The sequence below is a fragment of the Zeus faber genome (assembly GCF_960531495.2).
Source record: "Zeus faber genome assembly, chromosome: 2".
Taxonomy (NCBI): Eukaryota; Metazoa; Chordata; class Actinopteri; order Zeiformes; family Zeidae; genus Zeus; species Zeus faber.
Window position 1 is genome coordinate 2,141,544 of NC_137189.1, and position 23,457 is coordinate 2,165,000.

The 23,457-nt window shown below is 45.0% G+C and overlaps 1 protein-coding gene across 10 annotated transcripts in view; it reads right to left on the reverse strand.

Moving 5' to 3' along the window:
• Positions 1–23,457, reverse strand: part of LOC307248220 (mitogen-activated protein kinase kinase kinase kinase 4-like) — a 96,864-nt gene that overhangs the window by 22,432 nt on the left and 50,975 nt on the right. For 5 of the 10 annotated variants that reach the window (XM_080024540.1, XM_080024538.1, XM_080024539.1 and 2 more), the window contains exons 10-17: positions 19,586–19,761; positions 15,359–15,431; positions 14,801–15,011; positions 9,488–9,649; positions 9,006–9,092; positions 7,908–8,360; positions 5,857–6,012; positions 181–492 (exon numbers count right to left, since the gene is read on the reverse strand). In XM_080024540.1, coding sequence (XP_079880666.1) covers positions 181–492; positions 5,857–6,012; positions 7,908–8,360; positions 9,006–9,092; positions 9,488–9,649; positions 14,801–15,011; positions 15,359–15,431; positions 19,586–19,761 — 1,630 coding nt within the window. The remainder of the gene's footprint in view (positions 1–180; positions 493–5,856; positions 6,013–7,907; positions 8,361–9,005; positions 9,093–9,487; positions 9,650–14,800; positions 15,012–15,358; positions 15,432–19,585; positions 19,762–23,457) is intronic. The other 5 variants (XM_080024543.1, XM_080024535.1, XM_080024541.1 and 2 more) reach the window with 2 other exon arrangements.

A 23,457-nucleotide genomic window follows, 5' to 3' on the forward strand; every position in this document is an offset into this window, starting at 1 on the left:
TAACTATATACCACCCAGTAAAGCAGCCGATCAAACAACAGGTAGACAGGCCATGGCTAACCAGCGGGACAACTTAACTGATGAACATGAGTGCAAATAAACTGAGATGGTGGGGACGGCAGGGGAAGGGGTCAGGTGGGGTCGGATTGGGAGGAGTCTCCCACCGGCTCCTGTCCTTACCCTGGGAGGCACTTCATCGCTTTGGGCTGGGGCCTGGGGGTGGTGGTGGTGTTGATGGTGATGTTGTTGGGGAGGTTGGGGCTGGGGGTCAGGGCGTGCGGGCGATGGGTGGTGTTGGTGGTGGTGATGATGAGAGTCCTGGGAGCGCAGGTGCATCTGTGCAAAGGCAGGGGCCACACTGCTGGGTTCGCTGAAGGACTGGGAGCGTGCCACCACCGCGGGAAGAGGCACGGCGGGCGGAGGAGGAGGAGTAGGAGGAGAGGGGGCAGCACTGTTGCTGCTCTTTAGAGCAGCCAGGTGGGACCACTGGACCTTTCAGGGAGGTGAGGGGGGACAAGAGGAGAGGGAGGTGAGGGGGTTGAAACAAGCAGACAACACTGTGAGGCATGAGGGTCGATGAGCACACACACACACACACACACACACACACACACACACACGCACACGCACACACACACACACACACACACCCAGCCCTACACATGAACGTGCTTAGATATAGACTTGACAAAACAGAAATGGTCAGAGGTGTCTTTCAAACAGAATCAAGAGCTATGAAACCTATTCAGTTCATGTTCCCTTTTAAAACAAATGTGGTGGTGGTAATTTTATATTTTGGTGCCATAATTAGTCCTTCTGGTATGCAAATAAGATTATATGGCATCTGTGATAGTGGCAGTTTAAAACAAAGGCAGAACAATGGTTTGTTAATACTAGAGCAGACCTGCCAACCATGGGAAAATGTATTTAGTACCACAATAGTGTAACAGGGAGTCTCCGTGGTGTTTCAGTTACTGCAGCTAAATTACTGTCAGTTATTCACACTGTAGCCGTCTCGTAAAGAGGCTAATCACGTTGTATGCGAGTTATATGCAAACCATATACAGTATACAAATTCATATCATTAGGATATACCCCTTGAAATGCATCATCTCGTTAAGTTACCGAACATGATTACCAACTAGAGATGCAACGATTGCAATTTTCTTGGCTGATTCCGATTTCTGATTTATTTATTTTTTAAGTCTGACCTGCAGATTCAGATTTTTATCGTTTAATATGTTAACATTACGGTCACATTTTGGTGCTTTATTATAACTCTTCCACTTCCCATTTTACCCCACAATGGAGCGTTACACCTCCACCTTTGCCCAGCTACAACACACAATAAGACAGTTTACAATGCATGCAAAAGTGACGTATGTGCTGCAGGAGTAACAAACGGTGAATGGAGCAACGGAAGAGAAGTGTGGGGGGGGGGGCGGTTCATAGGAATGAGGAATAAGCAGGTCACAGGCTCCTCTGGCATTAGGTATAAGGTCCAAGTCCTCCGCTGAGGGACTTGAACATCCAAAATGCTAAACCGTCATGCATGTCATTTCCTTAAGTTCGTTTGGACTAGGGCGACACATTGTTGCGTACTCTTCAATTCCAGCCGAAACACGTAATCGAAGAGTCACAGTTTAGTGCTTAGTCAACCAAATGATTGGAGGGATTTGAGTATCTGGTTACATACCGAAGGAAGAAATGAGAGGTTTATAATAGTTTTGTGACATGAAAACAAATCCTCATGGGAAGAGTTTTAATTTCAGTTGATGCTCCTTTGTAAAAAGATTCAATATGCTCGCACAGTTACACCACTTCTGTTGAACATTTTGGAATGAACATTTTGAAAGAAGAGTCCCTGGATTGTCTTGATGTGTCTTGATCCAAGACCACTTATCACAATCAGAATCGTCTTTATTGCCAAGTAAGTATACACGTACAAGTAATTTGTCTTAGTGTTCTTGGAATTTGTTCCACAGCGTCGACAGGGGAGTCACACAGGGCGATAAGGGTGAGTGGGGCTGCATTCTTCCTGAAGTCCACAACCATTTCCACTGTCTTTACAGAGTTGAGCTCCAGGTTGTTCTGGCTGCACCAAGTCACCAGATGGTCAAGCTCCCACCTGTAGTCCCCCTTCCGCTTTCAAAGCGGCTCGGGTCGCACCACTGCTCAAAAAACCCTCACTCGATCCCAATCAAGTAGAAAACTATCGGCCGGTCTCTCTCCTCCCATTCCTTTCCAAAACCTTAGAGAGGGCGGTCTCTAGACAGGTTACAGAGTACCTGTCAAGAAACAACCTTCTTGATACACTTCAATCTGGCTTCAAAAGTGGTCACTCCACCGAAACAGCCCTGTTGTCTGTGACAGAGGCCTTAAAAACTGCTAGAGCTGCTGCCAAATCCTCGGTTCTCATTCTGCTAGACTTATCAGCTGCTTTTGACACTGTCAATCATTGCATACTCCTGTCCATACTCTCAAGTATGGGCATAACGGGCAGTGCACTTTCCTGGTTCAAATCTTACCTTACTGGGCGCTCGTTCAGTGTGACGTGGCGAGGCCAGCTGTCTGTGCCTCACAACCTCACCACAGGGGTGCTCCAAGGCTCGGTGCTAGGACCCCTCCTCTTTGCCATATACACCACCTCACTGGGCCCGATCATCCGCTCACAAGGCTTTTCATATCACTGCTATGCGGATGATACTCAACTCTATCCGTCCTTCCCGCACGACGACCCGACTGTCTCGACGCGGATCTCGGATTGTCTCGCTGACATATCCACATGGATGAAGGATTATCATCTTCAACTAAATCTGGCGAAAACGGAACTGCTGGTCTTCCCGGCCAAACACGGTATTTATCACAACATTGATATTAAAATCGACTCTCTATCTCTTGTTCCTACCAAGGCTGCAAGAAATCTTGGCGTCATTATTGATCACCAACTGACATTCTCGGACCATGTTGCCGCCGTCTCCCGGTCCTGCCGCTTCGCACTACTCAACATCCGAAAAGTCAGGCCGTACCTGACCCAATATGCCACTCAACCGCTGGTACAAACCTTGGTGATGTCCCGTCTCGACTACTGCAACGCCCTCTTAACAGGCTTGCCGGCCTGTGCGGTGAAGCCACTGCAGATGATACAGAATGCGGCGGCGCGACTGGTGTTCAACCAGCCAAAGAGGGCACATGTCACTCCGCTGCTCATCGAGCTCCACTGGCTACCTGTAGCCGCCCCCATCAAGTTCAAGTCTCTTATGCTGGCCTACAGAGTGATTGCTGGGAACGCTCCCGCCTACTTAAATGCTCTTGTAAGAGCACATGTTGCCCCCCGGATGCTGCGCTCGTCAAATGAGCGTCGCCTGGCTCTGCCGGCCATACAGCCACGGCAATCCAGGCTATTCTCATTTGTAGTTCCACGTTGGTGGAACGAGCTGCCAAAAATGACCAGAGCGGGGACCTCCCTCTCTGTCCTTAAGAAGCACTTGAAGACCCAGCTCTTCAGTGAGTACCTCCTGTCCTAACCTACAATTACTTAGCACCACCTTGCAGTATTTATTGTTACACGAATGTTGATGTTACACTAATCTCTGTAGCAATGTAGCTTGAATGTTATTCTCCCTTGTAAGTCGCTTTGGATAAAAGCGTCTGCTAAATGACTAAATGTAAATGTAAATGTAGGCAGATTCATCCCCGCCAGAGATGAGCCCAATGAGGGTTAGGGTTAGGCATACAAATTTCAGGAGATTGACAGACTGGTGGCTGGAGGTGCAGCTGTGTACAAGGAGAAGAGCAGAGGAGAAAGAACGCAGCCTTGAGGGGAACCGGTGCTGATGGTCTGGGAGTCCGAGACGTTTTTTCCCAGCTTCACATGCTGCCTCCTGTCAGACAGGAAGTCTGTGATCCACCTGCAGGTGGAGTTAGGCACGCTCAGTTGGGAGAGCTTGTCCTGCAGAAGTGTCGGGATGATTGTGTTGAAGGCGGAGCTGTGATGGATTTGAGGTGGGAAAACACAAGGCATTCGAAAGACTTCATCACCACAGAGGTCAGGGCGACGGGTCTGCAATCATTAAGTTCTGTGGTCCTTGGCTTCTTTGGGACTGGGATGATGGTGGTGGATTTAAATCAGGCTGGTACATGGTACGTCTCCAGTGAGGTGTTGGTCAGATCGTTGGCCAGGCGTGAGTTGTTCATGGAGTTAGGCGTTTTTGGTTTGAGGTTAGTGATTTGTCTGAACTTTGCACCTTTCCAGACAGATGCAGCGTCATTGGCTGGGAACTGGTGTTTGAGTCTCATTGAGTACAGTCGTTTAACATCTCGCACTTCCTTGCTAAACCTGTAGGGTTGGCCCTAACCCTAACCACTTTAAACATGTGCCCACCCCCACCTAAACACCTCTTCCTTCTCTGACCTTAGCTGTCTGAGTTAAGCTATGAATCAGGGCTTGTCCTTGTTGTAAGTCAGCCTGGTGCATGATGGTACACAGCTCTCCTCACAGAAGCTGATGCCTGATGTCACAGCCTCTGTGTACTCATCCAGACTGTTGATAACAGTCCTGAAAACGACCCAGTGGGTGCAGTCCAAGCATGCCTGAAGATCCTCCACAACTTCACTGGTCCACTACTTTGATGTCCTCACCAAAGGTTTGCACAGCTTTAATTTCTGCCTTAATGCAGGAATCAGGTGGACCATGACGTGGTCAGAGTGTCCCAGTGCAGCTCGGGGACCGGTCTAATAGGCACTGCTTACTGTGGTGTAATAGTGTTCCAAAGTATTCTGCTCTGTGATGGGGCATTTGATAAACTGTCTATATTTGGGGAGTTGATGGCTGAGGTTTCCTTTGTTAAAGTCGCCATGGATAATAACCAAGGAGTCAGGGTTTGTCCACTCCATACACCGTATCTGGTCGGCGAGAATGCGCTGTGCGTCCTGCACGTTGGCTTGTGGTGGTATGTTAACACCGACCAGTATGAATGAAACAAACTCACGGGGAGAATAGGAGGGTTTGCAGTTAATAAAAAAAAGATTCCAGATCAGAAGAACAGTGCTGTAGGATCACTGTCACATCATTACACCAGCTGTTGATAGTGTAAAAACACAAACCTCAAACTTTCCTTTTTCCGCCGGAGACTTCTGTGTCCAGATACAATCTGAAGAGTTGAAAGCCTTCCAGCTGCAGAGCAGAGTCCGGTATCGCTCTCCTTAACCATATCTCCATGAAGCACAAAACAGAAGATGAAGAAAAGTCTCTGTTCTTCCCCAACACTAGCTGAAGTTCTTCCAGTTTGTTTCTCAGTGAGCGCACGTTAGAGAGAAATATTCCAGGTAACGGTGTGCGATATCCGCGGAGGCGCAAAAGCACATCTTCCTCTCCTCCCGAGTTTCATTGCGTGCACAAAGGTGAGCGCACCTTTGACCAGAATGTTCATTAATTCCACCGATGTAGCGCTGAAAATGGGAAATAAATCCACAGGGGTTGTAGCCCTGATGTTCATGAGCTCTTCTCTGGTGTACGAGCTCCCGGAATTGTCACAAAAAACGAAATTAACAAACAAAATAAGACAAAACAACGTGCAACGACACACCGAGGCGACCTTAAGAGGCGCCATCTTGGATCTATCTATCTATTTATGCAACACAAATACATTTAATACTTTAAGACCTCTTTAAAGCAGATTGAAACAAAATCTCAAAGATTTGTGGACGATCTGTGGATCATCTCTTATTCAAAAAAGTATTGGTACAGGGTTAGTGCTGGCGCCTTTAGTGCTGGCGCCTTTATGTAAAGAACAAAAAACAAACAATGCGCCAAAGAGAGGGCGAGGGTAGATAGGAGGGGGAAAGGGTGTTTACCTGTGGCTCCATGGGCCGGTGCATGGCGGAGGCCTCCGCTGCAGAGCCGCCTCCGTTGGAGAAGGGTTCAGAGGAGCGGGGGGGCAGGGGGGGTTGCTTGAGGGGTGGGGCTGACTGCGGGGAACCCTGAATGTTCTTACGGTAGCGCTCGTCGGCCTGGAGCACGTGGAGGAAGAAAAGAGGACAGATGGGGAGTTTGATGGGGAGTTTGATTAAACAAGGATAAAGACAGAGGCCAAGATAAATGAGAAGGGGAACCGTTCTAAGGCAAAAAAAAAAAAGTCTTTCCACCCAAAATATGACGCCAAAAAGGCTTTGGCATCATTTCTGTTCCGGGATCGATGCTCCATTTGATTAATTGTTCTTTTTGCATCAAAACACTTCCCCTCTGCTTATCTGAACAGTAGTCTTTTGGAACCCTTTGGCATTCCCAAAACTGCCGTGACCAATAAAAAGGTCAACACTGAAGATAATTGCTTTGCCATACACAGTTCTCACATGCTCGAACCCCAGTCAAAGCAGCCAGACACATGAAAACAAGTAAGATGATCCCAATATTGTTTTAATAACAAGTTAGATCCATGTTAATGCATGGCCCCATCGTTTCACAGGGCTCAAAACCTCCTTCGGTTTCACATGTTAGTATGTGCTACAGCCATCCACATGCAATGGCCCACGACACACAACAGTAACATAGCCAGAAAACAGCTGCAGTGCTCTTACAAATAACAAAGACCAACAGATAGCAATTTAAAATTGTATTGAGACGGGAGAAAAGAAAGGAAAAAATACAACAGAATGTGAGGGACTGCCATCAGCGGCCACTGCCCAAATCCTTTCAACAAGTATTTATTTTTTTCCGAAAGCTCGAGTGAAAATTATATTAAAACCGTGCAGGAGAAAGTCAGCAAACAGCTGACGTGTGACAATAGGGTGCAGTTGGACTATTCACATTGGGGAAGGAAAGCAGCAGGACCACTTTTTTTTAAGTCTATGTGCAAGCTCTGTCAGATAAAATGGAAAGAATAATTTCCATGGTTTTATGAATATCTGATGGCTCCAAAGTGAAAATTGGAATGAAAACAAATTAAAAAAGTAACTGCCAAAAGATTTTAGTTGTCAGTAGACAGCACAGAGGCAAAGCGACAGTGTGTGCTAACGATCAGAAGAGGAGTGGAGCTCGTTGCATTGAGGCTGGGCAGCAGCGGCCGTGAATTTGTGGTTTTCCATTGGATGGCGGTGCCCACGGCCCATGTCATACAATTGGTGTAGCTGTGCGAGAGCTGCTTTTTTCGTTAAATTAGATCTCTCATTGGAATAAGGCTTCAAATATTATAACAGTCAACAACTACATTGTGGGTCTCTGGTAGCAATGCACCGCTCAATGGTTTTGGGGCCTAGGGCTAACCACTGCTGAATATGATCATCAAATTGGTGATGTCAATCAACCGGTGCCTCTATAATCTCCAGTTCTTATACCCTGTTGCCTGCAGTCTTGCCTTGCTTGAAGCCATTAATCAATAGCGCTAAGGGGTGGGACAAAAATAATAATACTGCATTAACAGCAATGTTTCTTCTTGATATATGTCATCGATACACAGGCACTGTATATATACTGTTTTTTCTCTGTTAGCTTTTTCATTTACTTAGCAAAGGTATGAAATGCCAAGCTGAAGGTATTTCTATAAAAATGTTTTTATAGAAATAGATGTAGATTTTATATAGAAAGAAATAGATTTTATAGATGTTTTAGCTCGTATACGGTTTGGAAAATTCTGTGAAATACACCACACTTAGCGATAGTATCATACAGTATTGGGAGTGACCTGGTGATTCCCATCCCTAATAAGTGGTGGCTTAGGAAAGTAGAGATGGAATACGACTGGTTATATTTAACATTTAATGATTTTTTTCTTAAAAAAAAAAGAGGAAAACCATTAGTTGCTGCTCACACTACTTTCTATAGTCACACAGGCAATGTGAAGGCAAGCAAGACAGAGCTAGAAGAAGCAAGACAGAGGAGGTAAGGTGTTGCCGAGGAGGAGGTTCACCTCTCTGACAGGCTGAGGAGTAGGGCTGATAGGCTTATCGGGCACCACATGTTCTGCCTGAGGGGGTTTAAAGTCACCCGTGGTTTCGGTCTGGGGGACTATGGGTTTGGAGCCAGGTGAGGGTTGGCTGGGATATGGGTTGGCCATCTTCATCGGGATCACAGATTGGGTCTGGGCAGCGTCTGTGGCGACGGGGTTCAGGGCGGCAGAGCCTTCACTGGGGGGGGTGGGACTATTGAGGACCTGAGCTTGGGGGGTCGGAACTGTGGCGGACAGCAGGGACTTGTCTGGGTCAGGGAGCAGTTTGTTTGAGTCACTGGTCATGCTGTCATTGATCTGTTGTTGTGTTTTCCGGTCATGCTTGAGTGAAAGCAGGTAGGCTTGCTCCTGCTGCAGGCGCTTGTGGAGCCGCTCAGCTTTGCGCTGTTCTTCCAGCTCGCGCCACTTGAACTCCTGGTGGAGGGCGGGCAAGTTGAGTCAGGAGAGAACAGTGGAAGAGGAGAGCACCCCCTGCTGGCAACCACAGAACACCCTCCCTGACAACACTTCCACCGGTATCTTTGCAAATTCTCGCGATACAAATACAGATTTTAGATCCTGTCCGGCTGCCTTTTATCCTCAACACAGGCCGTAAATGTTTTAAAGTATATTTTATCTTAAATTCATGTAAAGGCATTTAAGAACATGTGAAAATTAGCACTGATTCACACTCATTTCAACGAGTCAGTATTAATGCTCAGGAAATACAATTTCCTACCAAAACCGCAATTCTCAAAGAGAGGATCAAATGCAGTAATCATTGTGATAACTACGGTGAAATTAATAATTATTTTACATAAAAACATTCAACACCTACATTAGGAATGGTCCCATATAATAAAAATAAAACTTGAAAAGGACCCGGAGGAGTGCTTCACTTTAGCCTTATCTGATTTTGTACACATTAATGTTATGTTTTTTTTCCCCCAAAAGTAAATCTCTTTGCTCAGAGAATCGACCCCACTTAAAAAACAGGCAGATGGAAACTCCACTAATGGAGTATTTGACAAAAGGGATTAAGAAGAGGACTGTGTGTGTGTGTGTGTGTTTCCCCCTCACCAGCAACATGGCCTGCTCGTGGAGCAGCTGTTGCTGCAGCATCTCCAGGTGCCGCTGCTCCTCCTCCAGCTGACGACGGATGTACTCCTGTCAATCAAAACAGAGCAGCCTGTGTGACTGGTTGGAAGCCAGGAAGTAGAAAACGTGGGCTGGAATAGAGCAACTAGCTTTACATTTTGAGTGCTCTCTCTCTCTCTCTCTCTCTCTCTCTCTCTCTCTCTCTCTCTCTCTCTCTCTCTCTCTCTCTCTCTCTCTCTCTCTCTCTCTCTCTCTCTCTCTCTCTCTCTCTCTCTCTCTCTCTCTCTCTCTCTCTCTCTCTCTCTCTCTCTCTCTCTCTCTCTCTCTCTCTCTCTCTCTCTCTCTACACACACACAGTATATATAGTAAAGACAGTTTTTTTTTAAGAATGTCATATTTGGTTTGTTTCAAACCTTTACGATTTTGTGTGGTGACAGTTTGAATAAAAATAAAAATAAACAGACTTGCTCGCGGTCGTTTCTCCTCTTCTCATCTTCCACTCTTCGGCGCTCCTCCTCCTCTTTCCTCCTGCGGTCCATCTCCTCAATGCGACGCTTCTCCTCCTGCTCACGGCGCCGCTGCTCACGCTCCTGCTGCCTCCTCATTTCCCGCTCGCGGCGCTGTTGCTGTTCGGGGTTTAGACGCACATAGAACACAAATACATTAAACGGCTGTTTCTTACAAAGTACCAGCTGAGGAAATGTGTCTGTGTGTGTGGACTGCTGGTTTATTTACTCATCTAATAAAGCTCAACAGTGGCCGCCCACCTTGTGAATGGCTCAGTTTCCGGAATGAATTTCCCATTCATTCAATCTTGCCCACTCCTCTATAAAGAGTTTTAGGCTTGGAACCAAGCCAGCCAACTACAAGGTTGAATTGTGACCGCCAAACATGATTCGGAGCAAAAAAGAAAATTGGAAAATGAAAATAAATAAATAAATAAATAAAAAAAAGGTACAAGACTGTACATAATTATTTTAAGAGTGAAGGAACTACTCATCCCATAAACAATTGCGAATGATACCTTTCCAAAGACTTCCAACCTAACGATAGTTTAGCGCGATAATTGTTGAATTTAACATCTCATTACTATAGTGTTTATATTGTTAATAACAGTATAGTAGTGTGGTAAACGTAACCTAACGTTTACCACACGTAACGTTTACCCCCGTCCGTCCACGGGACCACGTGTTGTTTGGTTGTCCTACTAATGGCTAGTAAAAAACGAAAATATTTGTAGTAGAATAAATCGTGTCATTATTTTTTTTCAAGTGTGTTCCTTTTTTCCCAATCAGCCTGTAGCAGAGGGAGTAAGCGAACCTTACATATTCGTCAGTTAATTGATAACATGAAAGCTAAATATAGCTTATGAAACAAGGAATACAAAATGCATATTATATTCCTCAATCAAAGATTTTTTATAACCTTTGAGAAACAGGCATTCTTGTAGCATAATAGAAAATTATGTTATTAATCATATGAAAATAGAATATGTAGAATATGCGTGGGGGCTACTTAACGTGAAAAAAAATAATTTGAGCTTGTCTCGTCTGTCGCTAGTAGCATTAACATAATTCCTCAAGTAGCCTGTTACCAGACTGAATTGTCGATTCGTCACACTCAAGTTTCCATCTTCACAAGAATCAGTCCACTCGGTGGAGTGGGCGGATTCAAAGATCTGGACCCAAGCAAATGCGAAAGGAGACGGTAAAACTGTCTCTAGCAGGGCGCCACTATGTTGGATCTGTATTCACTGATCCTGCGAGCATACTCCGCTCTCGCACAGCATGTTTTGCAGATTGTGCAGTTAATTGTTTAAAGTCCCTGTAAAGGGAATTCAGGAATTTGTTTCTAAACAGATTATACATGCTATAAAGTAATTGCATGTGTGTAAAACATGTGAAAAGACTGAACGATGTAGTACTGAATTGTAGGGTTAGACCGTTAAACTGTTTCTCACCACTTTTGTGGTCCCATTTTTCTGCGCGGGCCTAAATCATGACTCGGCGTGATTATTCTTGACATGGCCTCTCCCCTAACATTATACAAAGACCGGATCGGAATTGGAGCATCAGTGGTGAAATAAACTTAGTTAACTTAGTTAAGTTAACAACCCGGCGTTTGGGATAAAACACTGTTTTGGGAATCAACACCTGGAATAAAAAGGCGTCTTCAGGGAGACACCAAGTCTTGGCACTGATCCCGTGGGTGCGTCGGACCCGAGCACTCAATTAGAAGGTCGAGCACCCACGATCTAATTTTGCCTTACAGGAACTTTGGTTTGAAATATTGTTGATTAAATTCTTATGACACATAAAATACAATAATATAATTATACAGCATATTATGAAAAAAAAAACATTTTTTTTGTAATTGTTTATTTAAAAACATGCCAATAGAGATTGGAGCAGTAGCAGCGCCCATCTCCACAGCCTCTCGGCTGCGTAATGGAGCGCTGGCGATGTAAGCCACTGTAGCACAGATTTCGAAGTGCTTCAGGATCAGTAACACAGTCTCCAGTTCCAGGAAGTTGATGTGGCATGTGGATAGGGACCCCACCACACTTACCGCCTGCGTGCGGTAGGTCCCGCCCCATCCCATCAGGGAGGCATCTGTGGAGATCTGCGTATAAAATGAAATCTGACCCAGACGCAGACCGTGTGTAAAGGTCTGGGGCTCTCTTCAGTAGGCCAGATCCAGAGACTGTGGCACCACCAGCAACAGTAGTCGGTGGCGCACCGAGTTCAACTGGAGCCCTCAAAAACATTGCTGGATACTGCGCTGTGTAGGAGGCCTGAATGCACCACTGCGTGGGCTGCAGCCAGCAGTGGCAATAACATTTTCGACATATTTTACGCAATGATATATTTATCGTCTACTTTGGGTCGGCTTGACTTGCTGAGCGTGGAAATTAACAGATCTGCGGACTTTATCGAAATGATCCACCCAGCACTAATTCAAATTGTGCTTGGCTTAGTTTCAACAGACATTATGACCGGAAAGATTTGATACTTCACCAGATTTTCCCAGTCAGAACTGCAATTACCGAAAAGGGAAAAGCTGATAAGAATACATACAAGTAACAACCTGGAGCCAAACTGTTGCAGACCAGTTGCGCCACACGAGACCACCGTGTCCAAATCCTCCATCTTCCTCCATGCATAAAATCAATAGAACAAACAACTTTTATATAAATCCACAGTTTTTTTCTTTAAGCCATTTAAGTGCCATGTTCCAAAGTAAACAGCTTCATGATAGTGTGGTGAAGTTCGCGAACAATTAGAATCTTTTGGGTGAACTGAACTGAATCAATTCCCTAAACGATCTGTTCATCAGTCAGTTCAATTGAGCTCTCAGTCAGTTTGAATGTGATTCAGAATCATGTTCGCAGTGAGTGTATCCCTGCGAACGAATCAGTGACTCAGAGAAACACTGATTTGTTCGCAGGGATACACTCACAAATGAATCCCCCGTTTCACCCAAAAGATTTGAAATGTTCGCGAACTTCACCACACTATCACGGAGCCGGTAAAATCTATTCTCTTTGGAACATCGCACTTAAATGGCTTATATAAAAACTGTGGATTGATATAAAAGATATTTTTTCTATTTATTAATTACATGGAGTTAGCAGATGGTGGATAATTATAGACAAAATAATTTAGTTCAATATATTTTATTGCAGAGTTTGCAGTGCAGCCAGTGTGGCTCACTTCCGTAATCGGGCGGCCCACTTCTGTAATGTGGTTTTGCATTTGTGGTTTCTATTAATGTGGTTGATTCCTGTTAATGCAGTTCAATTTTTCGTAATTTGCTTGTGTTTTGTCTATTTGCATGTGTTTTCTTAAGTTGCAGTGTGTTGACCTCTCAGGGGTCAACACACTACCTCTGATCCTGCCTCCGTCTCCATATGTACCGACGGCTGAGCGGCAGCGTGTACCAAGAATGGCGGTGACCCCCCGCGCAGCCAAGGGGGTCCCTCTTGGATGCGGCACGTACCCAGCGTTGGGGTGAAGTGCGGCGCGAACAGCCCACCGTGCTATTAATCGCATGCTGCGCACACCCAATGTGGGTTTGTTGCAGCAGAGGGTTGGGAGGCGATAAACCTTTATTCCCTTGATTAAACAAGGGCTCGCCACTCCTTTTATATGCCACAGCCACTGCAGACTGGGTTGCCAGGACATAGGTCCTGTCAGGCGGCAGGCCGCAAACCGGTCCCACGCCGACGGCAACAGCGGTTTCCTGGACATCCAAGATCCCACTGAGGTCAGGAGGAAATGGTGAGCCCGCCTGCTGCACCTCAAATCCCGTCACAACCAATGTGAAGGGGCTGTTCACCGAAGCACGGGCCTCGGTGGGGGCAGCCCAGGAGCCTGGGTAGTAGCGGTCGAGAGAGAGCATGGCAGGAACCATGGGTTCCGTCACTGTCTCGATGTGCATACTGTACACTCCACCTACCATCAGATCCAACCCAGCCTATCCCATGCTTACACCATGCTTGGTGGTATAGGCATGGTTATGTTCCGTGAGACTGTGAAAATCCGACCAGAGAGAATGGACCAGTGGTTCCCCGTAGGTGGAGCGGGCCGGTGTGGTGAATGCCGGGTCCTCGTCAGATATCCTGCTGCCGGGGAAGGTGTCAGACCTGGGCAGAGACAGTGGCCAGAAGAAGATGTCCTCATCATCGATGATTAGGGAGTCCTCATCAGAATGGAATGGAGTGGAGTAGTGTCCAGCACCTCCACGATGGCCTGGTCCAGTGGAACCTCTGTAAATAAAAAAATCTTCTGCAGCAGGCCTGCTCGGCAGCGGACCTGGCAGGCATCGCACAGCCTCGCAAAGCCTCAGTGAGCCCGCGAGGGCCGGCTTCGCTCCAAGATAAGCACTTGTCATGGAGGTCGCCCGACTCCACCAGACCGACGCAGAGGCAAGGGGCTCCTAAGAGCCGTTGTTGGCTTTATAAGCACCATATCAAGATGCCGAGTTGAGTTGACTCGACGATGGTGGTCTTAAGGTTGAACCTGATGCTGAGTGCAGAATTTCTCTTTCATCAGTGGCCGCTGACTTGAAAAAGGAGACGAGTAGCAGGCGCCGGGGGCTTATATGGCTATGCTGCGCCATCCTGATTGGCTTTAGTGAGGGTATGAATAAATAATCATCAGTCTGCATTTGCGGTTGGATGTATACCGTGAGCCCTAAGGGGCTCAGCCTCCTGACATAGAACATGTTTTTCGTCAAACAAGATTGATATCATACTGACTTGTGGCTTCTACATACAGTATCCCAGGAGCATACAGTATACCATTGTTTCACAATTTCATAGCTCGTGCTTAGTCTACCCTAGATGGTTAGGACATTATGGCTCATAAAAAAGATGCTCGGTTCAGAACATGAATGGGATTTTCCATTCCTGAAACTCACTGTTGAGCTCTATTATATTTTCATTATTATTTTAACTCTATTTCTTATGGGGTAAGGGTTTATTTAATTTAATATTGCATTTATTATTATAATTACAGGTTAAAATGATCCCATTATATATGTATTTATTTATCAAATAGCAGGGTGGGGTGTCTATTACTGGGGAAAACAGAAATATTGATTTACAAATGGACTTTTCAATCTTTCTTTTCAACAGTAATAAGCAAGAAAAGTGCCAAATATATTGTATATATCTTTAACAAGATAATCTCAGGGATTACGACTTCACAAGCACAAACAATCACTAAACCACACATCTCTCCATCCTCCATCCAAACCCACCCTCCCTTCTCTACCTCTTCCAGCCTCCTCCTCTGCTCCTTCTGCTGCTCGATGCGTTTCTGCCTTTCGGCCAGCAGTTGGCGCTTGTATTCCTCCTGTTCGCGGAGCTGCTGCTCCTGCAGGAGCTGCTGGCGCCGCAACGCCTCAGAGCGCTCTTTGTTCTCCTGCTGGAGGCGGATAAAGTCGCGGCGCAGCGTGGACTCGCCCGGCACGTTGACGATAGAGCTGGTGTGGAGACGCACAATAGGGAGAACTGGAAAATCATCTCAAATATCTCTCGAAGCTCGTCTATATGCCTCGGTACATCTCAAGCGTGCTGAGGGAAGGGTTTAATTAAGGCTACAAATCTTTACTTCTCCAACCGGCCACATTGATGAGATAAATAAAATGGATAAAAATCAACATTAGATGATTGTGATAAGTTACCAGATCACTACAACAAAAACATGTAAAAAGAAGTTGAACGTTTCCAAATGTGACTTAACCATTACATCAAATTTACATATTTCCAAGGGAAAATACAAAAGGGTATGAAGAACCCACTTTCTTTGAGCTGTAAAAACAGTACGCACCTGGGCTCGCCTTCCTGTTCAGGAGGGTCCTCTTCCTCCTCCTCACTTCCGCTGTACTCGTACTCCGTCTCATCTGAAAACACAAAACAGTCCTTCAGAAACAAAGCCACGGACTGTTCTCCAGCAACTATTGTTGGCCAACATTTATATACATTTAATTCTCAAATTTAGTATGGGGGGGGGGGGTTACACACGGTTTCCGCAGCTCCCCAGCTCTGATCAGAGCGATCTGTTCTCCAAACAAAGCAAATAAAAACTCTACATGTATTTAATTTACTCCGCTTCCTGCTGCTGTGGAGCTGCGGAGCAGATCGTTCCTGAAAAAAACCCGCCCATGTTCCCATGGCCTCACATCAAATGCCGGTGGTTGGGAACCTCTGCACTAGAGGACATTTCTTCCGTGATTGTCAGTTTATTTCCCGCTTTCATCTCCACATCTGTGGAAGTACTGGACATTCTGGTTGCACTCCCTTGTACACACAGTAAACAGACCGGAAAAGCGTTGGTGCGCTTGTGCGTCTCTGCTGACGCAGACTTTGCACAATGTTGCCAGGAATAGTTCTCTCTAAGCCGTGTTCATTTGCAACAAAATGGATGTACTTATATTGAACATGTGAACTGATTCGCTAACGTAAGCCAAAAGGTTTTAAACCAATTATTCAATATTAAATATTTAATATTAGAATATTAGAATTTCATTCCTGTAGTCCTAATGTCATGATTCTCCAAATACACAATTCGATTTGACTTTGGATTTTAAGGTCACGATTCGATTTTCGATTGAAACATTTTTTTTAGCACTGACGGCGATGCCATTGTTATACCGTTGAGTCTTGATTTTGAAATAAAAACACTTGTTTCTCAATAAGTTACTTTTATTTGAATATTAAAAATTTAAAAGAATAACAAAAATATGAGAATACAACACACCTAAATAGATAAGAGCTTTAGCAAAACTAGACTTTAGAATAATAAACAATAAGTTACTTCACACTACTTTTAAGTCCCTCACCAAATAAGTGCAGAAAAAGGCCGTAAAAGGCAAATTACTACATGCTGCTCCGATCAGAGCTTTTCTCCAAGCAAAGCAAATAAAAACTCTAGATGTAATTAATTTACTCCATTTCCTGCTGCTGCTCTTCTGGGAGGCAGATCCCAGATTGCTCCGGAAACATCCCGCCCATGTTCTCACAGTCAGTGGCAAATTCCGTCTGTGATTGTCGGGATTATTTCTCACTTTCATCGGCACATCTGTGGAACAACTGGACATTCTGGTGAAAGGCGTACTCTCCCTTGTACACACAGCGAAACACCGGTGGAGGGAGACGTGCGCTGGTGCATATGCCGCAGGGGACACCCCCCAGTGCACACTGCATCTGTTTACCGGCAGATCTTTACTGCCCCAATATTGCGACCATGTCAGACAATACTGTATTACCCACAAAAATACGGGGAGAATTGCGTACCAGCATGTGATTTTCAAGTTTCGAAATCGAAGGCTCATTTTGATCGATTTCGGAATTCGGATCATGACACCCCTAATACACACACACACACACACACACACACACACACACACACACACACACACACACACACACACACACACACACACACACACACACACACACACACACACACACACACACACACACACACACACACACACTTCTTTTTCTTTTTAATCTTGTGTGTATAACTGAGGACTTTGGTTTGACCAATTAGCCCGTCTGGTCCAATTCGACCGAAGAGCTACTGTAGCACAAATTGCTGAAAAAGCTAATGCTGGCTATAATTAAAAGGTGTCAGAACACAGTGAATCGCAGCTTGCTATATATGGGGCTGCTTAGCCGCAGACCAGGCAGAGTGCCCATGTTGACCCCTGTCCACCACCGAAAGCACCTACAATGGACATGTGAGGGTCAGAACTGGACCATGGAGCAATGGAATGTGGCATGGTCTGATGAATCACGTTTTTTTCTACATCATGTGAATGGCTGGGGTTAGGGTCTGATCCAATCAAGCATCTGTGGGATGTGTTGGAACAACAAGCCTGATCCATTGGCGTCCCACCTCTCAACTTAAAAAGTATCTGCTGCTAATGTCTTGGTGCCAGATACCACAACACACCTTCAGAGGTCTTGTGGAGTCCATGCCTCAACCGGTCAGAGCTGTTATGGCGGCACAAGGAGGAGCCAGACAATATTATTTGTTATTAGTAGTGGTTTTGTGGCTGATCGGTGTGTATGTATATATACTGTATATACACACACACACACACATATATACACACTGTTTATACACACACATATACAGTGGGGCAAAAAAGTATTTAGTCAGCCACCAATTGTGCAAGTTCTCCCACTTAAAAAGATGAGAGAGGCCTGTAGTTTTCATCATAGGTATACATCAACTATGAGAGACAGAATGGGGGGAAAGAATCAGAAAATCACATTGTAGGATTTTTAATGAATTAATTGGTAAGTTCCTCGGTAAAATAAGTATTTGGTCACCTACAAACAAGCAAGATTTCTGGCTTTCACAGACCTGTGACTTTTTCTTTAAGAGGCTCCTCTGTCCTCCACTCGTTACCTGTATTAAATGGCACCTGTTTGAACTCGTTATCAGTATAAAAGACACCTGTCCACAACCTCAAACAGTCACACTCCAAACTCCACTATGGCCAAGACCAAAGAGCTGTCAAAGGACACCAGAAACAAAATTGTAGACCTGCACCAGGCTGGGAAGACTGAATCTGCAATAGGTAAGCAGCTTGTCGTGAAGAAATCAACTGTGGGAGCAATTATAAGAAAGAAAATGGAAGACATACAAGACCACTGATAATCTCCCTCAATCTGGGGCTCCACGCAAGATCTCACTCCGTGGGGTCAAAACGATCACAAGAACGGTGAGCAAACATCCCAGAACCACACAGGGAGACCTAGTGAATGACCTGCAGAGAGCTGGGACCAAAGTAACAAAGGCTACCATCAGTAACACACTACGCCGCCAGGGACTCAAATCCTGCAGTGCCAGACGTGTTCCCCTGCTTAAGCCAGTACATGTCCAGGCCCGTCTGAAGTTTGCTAGAGAGCATTTGGATGATCCAGAAGAGGATTGGGAGAATGTCATATGGTCAGATGAAACCAAAATAGAACTTTTTGGTAAAAACTCAACTTGTCGTGTTTGGAGGAGGAAGAAATCTGAGTTGCATCCAAAGAACACCATACCTACTGTGAAGCATGGGGGTGGAAACATCATGCTTTGGGGCTGTTTTTCTGCAAAGGGACCAGGATGACTGATCCGTGTAAAGGAAAGAATGAATGGGGCCATGTATCGTGAGATTTTGAGTGAAAACCTCCTTCCATCAGCCAGGGCATTGAAGATGAAACGTGGCTGGGTCTTTCAGCATGACAATGATCCCAAACACACCGCCCGGGCAACGAAGGAGTGGCTTCGTAAGAAGCATTTCAAGGTCCTGGAGTGACCTAGCCAGTCTCCAGATCTCAACCCCATAGAAAATCTTTGGAGGGAGTTGAAAGTCCCTGTTGCCTAGCGACAGCCCCAAAACATCACTGCTCTAGAGGAGATCTGCATGGAGGAATGGGCCAAAATACCAGCAACAGTGTGTGAAAACCTTGTGAAGACTTACAGAAAACGTTTGACCTCTGTCATTGCAAACAAAGGGTATATAACAAAGTATTGAGATGAACTTTTGTTATTGACCAAATACTTATTTTCCACCATAATTTGCAAATAAATTCTTTAAAAATCAGACAATGTGATTTTCTGGATTTTTTTTTCTCATTTTGTCTCTCATAGTTGAGGTATACCTATGATGAAAATAACAGGCCTCTCTCATCTTTTTAAGTGGGAGAACATGCACGATTGGTGGCTGACACACATACTGTACATATACACTGTATATCACACACACTGTTCTATTATTGTTTACTAATCTACCTATTTGACGTGATTAGCATTGTTTTTTGGCACCCTACTGATTTTATAATGAGCCCTTTATTGTTTTTTTTGTCGTCTGACAGTTTTGGTTTCCATGCTTCTTGATTTGGTTTGTCAATAGATAAATAATTGTAAAAAGCAAAAAAGCTAAGTAGCAAAGTTTCTTCAGATGAGAGCAAGAGAAAAAAAGTGAAGTCAGGCAAGAGATTTAAAAAGAGAGACATCTGGAGGGTGAGAACCCAGAGAGAAAAGAGAGACACCCACCCTTCTCTCCCCTCTTCTTCTTGGTGCGATCAATGTGGTCTTTGAGCTGGATGCGGACCTGCCTCTCGTTGGGCTGGTCCCGGATGAACGGGTGCTTCAGCAGCTGCTCAGTGGGGGGGCGCTGTGTGTAGTTCTTCACCAGGCAGCCCTCGATGAAACTGAAGAACTTTTTGGACCTGGGTTGAAATGTATAATAAAAAATGTTTTTTTAAAAGGCCTGTCAAATGTTTCAAATGCAACAACAATAACATCTCGACAGTTCCTGTTCCTCAAACTAGAGTTCCTCTTAAATTCACCGTTTTATCAGCCCTGATAATAAAACCTGCTTTCCTCCCTGACATACTCGTCTGAAACACTGTGCAGCCGGATCGGAATCAATTTGTGACTGTATGCAAATTGAGGTTCACATATTTTGACAAGCGCAGACAGGCCCTTTCACAGAGCGTGAACCATGAAGATGGAGAAGTCCTGGCTGGATCAAAGTGTTCTCTGCATCTTTATGCACCTGCTGTACATCTCTGTTCACCATCGGTCAAATCAATTCACCATGTCAAGTGTAACCATTGCTGAAATAGGATTTCTGCCAAAAAAATTATTTTCCAAGATAAGCACGCCGAACCAGCATTAAAAAAAAAACTATTTTGCAGATATAAGAGAATCAATATCTGGAAACATCTTTCGAATTATGGAAACATCTTTCATATTCCCAAGCTTGCTAGATCGATGAGCTTTGTTTTGGAGTTGGCCACTGGCGGATTTTCAATGACCCATGAGACAAATAAGAAATCGTATTACTTTAATGCAAAAATACAGTAGCATATAATCCTGTAATAAACTCTGCTGAAGTCAATCCTGGGACTGTGGGGAAAAAAAACCAAAAAACAAACAAAAAAAAAAAGAAACAGAGCAGCCTGCCAGAGCACGTGTGCTGCAGATGCTCAACTCAGCAGCGTAACACAAGCAATGACAAGAGATGAGACAACACGTCTCTGTGCAATAGAACTGGGTGAAGGTCTCGAATAACATATAAAACAAGCAAAATAAAATGGCATAGAGGAAAGCTAGCGATGAGCTACACCACTAGTTCTCAACTGGCTTGGCCTCAGGATCACCATTTGCCCACAGGCATTAAGTCACCATACAAACATAATAAGTTATCTTGATTGTAAGCGCTACTTGGTTGAATTATGATTATATATATTTTTTTTTATGATTTTGTGTATATATCTTATTTATCTTTCCTGCACATATCAGGTTTTGCTTTTAATAAATTGTTACACACACACACACACACACACACACACACACACACAGACACACACACACACACACACACACACACACACACACACACACACACACACACACACACACACACACACACACACACACACACACACACACACACACACGACTAAAAGTCAGGGATATTCGGCTTTCAGGTGAAATTTCAGGATGAACCTAAAATACACTAACCTTTACAGGTGAACTTAATTTAACCTTCTATAAACTTTTGAATGCACATGTCCAACTGTTCAATGTTTCACTACTTTTTGCACAACTTGCTGTTCTCTCACAAGGAGCTGAACGGCAACATTCACAACAGGTGTTTGATCCATGAATCTACCAATACATTTCCTGGTTCAATTAGAATTGGTATTTAAACAGTCCTCTTCATCATGCTGTTCACATTTTGACATCATGAGACCAAGACGACACCTAACAATTGATCAACAGTACCTCGCAATTGCAAGGCTTGAGTGTGGCAAGTGGCCACTGAGCATAGAGTATCACAGAGTGTCATCAGCAGGTTGCAACAGAGATACAGAGAGACTGGAAGAGTCACAGAAAGGCATAGAAGTGGACGTCCTTTGGCCACATCCCACACTGATGAGCGCTTCATTGTGAACAGTGCCCTGCGGAACCGGATGATGAATGCCACTCAACTCCAGGCACATTTAAGGGAGGTGAGAGGAACCCAAGTGTCACGTCAGACCATTCGAAACAGTTTACATCAGCGTGGTCTGCATGCTAGACGACCTGCAAGGGTACCTGACCACAACACCAGGCACAGGCATCATCGTCTTGCATGGGTCAGGGAGCATTTACACTGGACGAGGGACCAGTGGCCTCAGTGCTGTTCTCTGATGAAAGTCGATTTACGTTGAGCAGAAATGATGGCTGCCAACGATGTTGGAGACGTCAAGGAGAGCGCTATGCATCAGCCACTGTTGTCACCAGACGAGCCTTTGGTGGTGGTGGTGTTACAGTGTGGGCAGGTGTGTCTAGTCAATACAGAACTTCCCTCCACTTTGTGAATGGTACAGTGACAAGCCCATACTACCCGAATAAAATCATTAATCCAGTCATTGTGCCCCTGCATGAACAACACAGGCCTAATTCAAACTTCATGGACAAAAATTCTCTAGCTCATCGAGGTCGCATCATTATGGAACGGCTGCTGGAGCCTGGGGTACCTCAAATGGAGTGGCCTACACTTACTCCAGACCTAAATCCCATAGAAAACATATGGGATCAGCTGAGTCGCCGTGTAGAGGCTCGTAACTCTGTACCCAAAAACCTCAATGACCTGAGGGCCGCCCTTCAAGAAGAGTGGGGTGCCATGCCTCAGCAGACAATAAGTCGACTTGTGAACAGCATGAGACATCGTTATCAAGGGCACATGACAAGTTATATATACAGTGGGGCAAAAAAGTATTTAGTCAACCACCAATTGTGCAAGTTCTCCCACTTAAAAAGATGAGAGAGGCCTGTCATTTTCATCATAGGTACACTTCGACTATGAGATCAGAATGGGGGGAAAGAATCCAGGAAATCACATTGTAGGATTTTTAATGAATTAATTGCTAAATTCCCCAGTAAAAAAGTATTTGGTCACCTACAAACAAGCAAGATTTCTGGCTTTCACAGACCTGTAACTTTTTCTTTAAGAGGCTCCTCTGTCCTCCACTCGTTACCTGTATTAATGGCACCTGTTTGAACTCGTTATCAGTGTAAAAGACACCTGTCCACAACCTCAAACAGTCACACTCCAAACTCCACTATGGCCAAGACCAAAGAGCTGTCAAAGGACACCAGAAACAAAATTGTAGACCTGCACCAGGCTGGGAAGACTGAATCTGCAATAGGTAAGCAGCTTGTTGTGAAGAAATCAACTGTGGGAGCAATTATTAGAAAATGGAAGACATACAAGACCACTGATAAACTCCCTCGATCTGGGGCTCCACGCAAGATCTCACCCCGTGGGGTCAAAATGATCACAAGAACGGTGAGCAAACATCCCAGAACCACACGGGGCGACCTAGTGAATGACCTGCAGAGAGCTGGGACCAAAGTAACAAAGGCTACCATCAGTAACACACTACGCCGCCAGGGACTCAAATCCTGCAGTGCCAGACGTGTCCCCCTGCTTAAGCCAGTACATGTCCAGGCCCGTCTGAAGTTTGCTAGAGAGCATTTGGATGATCCAGAAGAGGATTGGGAGAATGTCATATGGTCAGATGAAACCAAAATAGAACTTTTTGGTGAAAACTCAACTTGTCGTGTTTGGACGAGAAAGAAAGCTGAGTTGCAGCCAAAGAACACCATACCTACTGTGAAGCATGCGGGTGGAAACATCATGCTTTGGGGCTGTTTTTCTGCAAAGGGACCAGGACGACTGATCCGTGTAAAGGAAAGAATGAATGGGGCCATGTATCGTCAGATTTTGAGTGAAAACCTCCTTCCATTAGCAAGGGCATTGAAGATGAAACGTGGCTGGGTCTTTCAGCATGACAATGATCCCAAACACACCGCCCGGGCAACAAAGGAGTGGCTTCGTAAGAAGCATTTCAAGGTCCTGGAGTGGCCTA